General features: G+C 37.3%; 1 protein-coding gene across 1 annotated transcript; it reads right to left on the minus strand.

Moving 5' to 3' along the window:
- Window positions 1–3,942, minus strand: LOC107461924 (G-type lectin S-receptor-like serine/threonine-protein kinase At4g03230). Its single transcript, XM_021130166.2, has 7 exons — window positions 2,692–3,942; window positions 1,753–2,358; window positions 1,435–1,640; window positions 1,131–1,341; window positions 784–1,021; window positions 547–697; window positions 1–445 (listed from the first exon to the last, which is right to left on the minus strand). Exons 1-7 carry the CDS (start codon window positions 3,683–3,685, stop codon window positions 146–148), a joined length of 2,706 nt encoding a protein of 901 aa, XP_020985825.2. The 5' UTR covers window positions 3,686–3,942; the 3' UTR covers window positions 1–145.
- Between the last annotated feature and the right edge of the window lie 6 nt (window positions 3,943–3,948).

Here is a 3,948-nt window from a genome sequence, read left to right on the forward strand (position 1 = left end):
TACAATTCATTGTTTAAAGAGCCAAAAAAAATATTTTTAAATAAAAACAATTATAAAATCTTTATTAGAGTATCACCAAATTTCATACCTTAATAAGAAGGAAATCTTATTTATTTACAACGCCGTGACATTATATTGCCATACCCTATCGACCTTCTTGAGTGTTGCTTTCAAAGTGAAGACTTATTTCCGGTCTAGTGGAAGAAGTTGTGCTAGATTGGCCTCTGCTCCCAGAAAAGGTTGGTTGTTTTGGGCTTGAAAGGCTTGCAATCTCACCATCAAGTAATGTCAAAACAGTTGACATGGTTGGTCTATCAGCTGGATCATCTTGTACACACAAGAGTCCAATATGTGCACACTTAATAAATTGATTTGCAATGCAACTTTCACTGAGGCACATGTCCATTAAATCTATCATCCTATTCTCTGTCCATAGTCTCCATGCCTGGAATAGATTTAATACAAAAACTATGATAATAAGGCATGTAGATTACTATTTAAGGTTGAAGGGAAAAAAGGGAAACGAGTTCATCAGCTGAAACATACATAAGTCAAAAGGCTTGTAAATTGGTCAGATTGATAAAATCCGGTGTTCTTTTTTCCACTAAGAATCTCAAGAAGCACTACACCAAAGCTGAAAATATCAGATTTTGTTGAGAAAAGTCCTTCTAATGCATACTCAGGAGACATATATCCGCTACAAAAAAGAAGAATTATTAGCATTTTATTGCTACACCTTAGGACAGCTATCAACATTTTATTGCAAACATCAAGTTAACTTACTAGGTTCCTACAACTCTTTCGGTATTTACCTCAGATTCTTTGCCTGCCACTATTTTTGCCAATCCAAAATCTGAAAATTTTGGTTGCATTTCCTCGTCAAGAAGAATGTTACTGGTCTTTAAATCTCTATGAATTACTCTTAACCTGGAGTCTTGGTGAAGATAAAGTAAACCCCGTGCAATTCCTCGGATTATGTTAAATCGCATTTCCCAATCCAGAAGTATGCTTTGTGTGGGATCTTTCAATATTTCCATTTGCCATTAGAAACAAGTCAAACAACACGTCTTAGCATACATAAAACATTTAAAATGCAGTAAACATAGTGATAAATATATTTTGAAACTAACCGAATATAAATGAGTCCAAGCTCTTGTTAGGCATGTATTCATATAGTAGAATCTTTTCATCTCCTTTGATGCAGTAGCCCCTTAATCTAACAAGATTTCGATGTTGAAGTTTGGCTATCAAAACAACCTCATTCTTAAATTCCTGCAAGCCTTGTGATGAGACATTAGAAAGCCTCTTTACTGCAACAATTTCACCACTTTGAAGCTTACCCTGAAAGCAAAAATCATCAAACTACATTATCTAAAAATAATTATTGGTTGACAAGAGAATAACTAAATAAAGATGAAGCTGTGCCTCAATCACCTTGTAAACCGGTCCATAACCACCGCGTCCAAGTTTATTTGCATCAGAGAAGTTATCTGTAGCTACTACTATGCTCTCAAAATCAAAATAAGGTACCTCTATGCCTTCATTGTCCTTTTCTTCTAATCCCCCATCCTCAATCAAATCTTTCACATGTCTTATACTATCAATGAAGCGTTTTCGTTGTTTCACATTGCTTTCCTTGCCTTGAATAAATGCATAGAATAACAACGTTATTGATTTCTCACTAATGTAGACATAAGATTCTAAGGCAAATTCAAAATTCCAATGTGTATATATATATATAAACAAAAGTACCTATCTTTGGAGTTATTTTCCTTCTCCATAGATAAGCAAAAGTTATTGCACATGCCAGAATAATCACACTTCCAAGAGTTATCCCAAGAATCAAAGAAATTTGACTTTTGGATTTTCCTTTATCTGCTATAGTACACTCTAGAGCAATCCCATCCCAATGATAATTTTTATCACAAAGACACCTCTTTCCACCACTGGCTACTTTACAACTTGAATGGTTCCAACCTACGCAGTCTTTAGGCTCAGAACAAACAGGTTCATGCGGTGGTTCCCAAGTAACCTCTACTTTGGCTTTATCAAAACAATCATATGCAACAGAAAATGGAGAGTGTATCTGCATAATTTCATTACTTTCAGATCTCTCATCTTCGCAGTGCGTATTTGATGGATCAACCTGCATGACAAACTTTCTGGATTCTGAATACACTACAGCAACTCTCTGATAAGTTGCATTGGAATTGGAAGTTCTAGAAATGAAGCTAAGCTGGCCTGTTGAGAGGTTACATCTGAAGTTGAAGTACATAGGGTCACCACAGTTCGAACTAGTGCTCAATGGATAAGGCACCATGTTTGTCCCACATGGTTCACAAGTTCTTGGAGTTGGTTCTGCAATGCAATTCCAACACCAAGGTTTTAACTTTTAACGAGGCTGGATTTATGAGAAAAATACTTTTAATTGCAAAAACGTTGAACGCTGATAATTCTAACTATGAAAATATAAACTAGTTCAAAAACCAATAAAAAATTAGATTAGTGCGACAAAACCATCCAAAAAAAACTGTCTTTTAGGTAGTTTTGTCGAATTAACCAAATTTTTTTATGGATATCAAGTTGTGCTCAGATTTTTCACACTAAGAAGGCTTAGCTGTTTTTGTACTTGCTTATCTGTTCTGCTTTTAATTCTTCCAATAATTTATCAAGAAAAAAAAATGAAAGTACCTATGTCTGATATGTCTACTCGAACATAGAAACTATGAGCACCATTATCTTCATCATTATCAATATCATCACCATGGAAGCCTTCTTGAAGTGTAACTAATTCCTCTGTCCAGATCCCACAACTTTTCTGGGCACTATCATTATCATCACCACTTTTGGAAGTTGCAGCCTTTGCATCATACGAATAGGCCTGGCACTCAGGACACTTGCTTAGACAAATTTGTTTGCATTCTGTTTCACTAGCTGCAGGGTGTTGTTCATCGGGTGGTTCTCTTGCTTTCACATTCACTAAATTCAAGAACGCTGTAGTGTCTCCACTGCATGACCCTGAATTTCTTGTACATCCCCTGACACCACCAATAACACTGCTGAATCCCGGTAAACACTTGCACTCCTTGATGTTGAGATTAATCAGATTATAATCACAGCTTGCGAAGTTGCCACAGATATTATACCTGTCGCAGGAGCTATTTGGGGCCTTCCAACGAACGATCCAATCTTGTTGGATACCATCCCATGTTAGAAACTGAAGCTCCCCATTGTACTTCATCACTAGCCTCGTCTTGTTAAATTCATCAACGGGAACACGCGTAATCGGCAATTGTTTTTTGCCAAACCTGTTACCAATGTTTTTGTAGGGGGGAGTGTTTGTTGCAGAAGAAGGGTCTTCGTCTGTGCTTGTTTGGTTGTTCAACAAGAAATCTACGGTTCCAAACATAGACCCTGGACTCAGATTCTTTGTTCCTCTTTCCCAGTAAAGCTGGTTGTTCTTCGAAATCACATAAGAGTTGAGATTGTCTCCATCTGAAGCCATCATGAAGGTGTAGCTTCCACTTTGAGGATCATTGTCACTGCTCCAAGAAGTTAGCTTCAAATCCAAGTCCATGTTCATTCCCAGAAGAAACGTATCGGTGGGGTGATCGAAGCTCTGATACATAGTAGTAGTCTTCCCCGTTTGATCATATTGTAACAGCATAAGGTTCCCAGAATCCATTAGTTTCACTGTGATGTTTGTGGAAGAGGAGTTTCCAAGTTTTGTGGACCAATATGTTTCCCCTGAAGAATCTGTTACTACAAGGTTTCCATCTTGTGCAATTTGAAAGACTCCATTGTTATTGGAACCTACAGGTCGGTCTCTGTTGGCAACCCATACCAGTGTTCTTTGTGTTCCAGGGAACTGTGTTGTGTTATACCATATCCCGAGGTAACTGTCATTAGGCCTTGCCTTTGGAGAAAAGAAGCCTAGTATGAATTTCT

Source organism: Arachis duranensis, chromosome 8 (assembly GCF_000817695.3).
Source record: "Arachis duranensis cultivar V14167 chromosome 8, aradu.V14167.gnm2.J7QH, whole genome shotgun sequence".
NCBI classification, from domain to species: Eukaryota; Viridiplantae; Streptophyta; class Magnoliopsida; order Fabales; family Fabaceae; genus Arachis; species Arachis duranensis.

What these genes read in the sequence shown, in the direction of transcription:
- LOC107461924 (XM_021130166.2), bottom strand. Translation starts at nt 3,685, where the DNA reads ATGGATTCTGGGAACCTTATGCTGTTACAATATGATCAAACGGGGAAG. An exon ending in AGTAGACATATCAGACATAG is followed by an intron (nt 2,359 to 2,691) that starts GTACTTTCATTT and finishes ATTGCATTGCAG; the next exon opens with AACCAACTCCAAGAACTTGT. An exon ending in GTTATGGACCGGTTTACAAG is followed by an intron (nt 1,342 to 1,434) that starts GTGATTGAGGCA and finishes TTTTGCTTTCAG; the next exon opens with GGTAAGCTTCAAAGTGGTGA.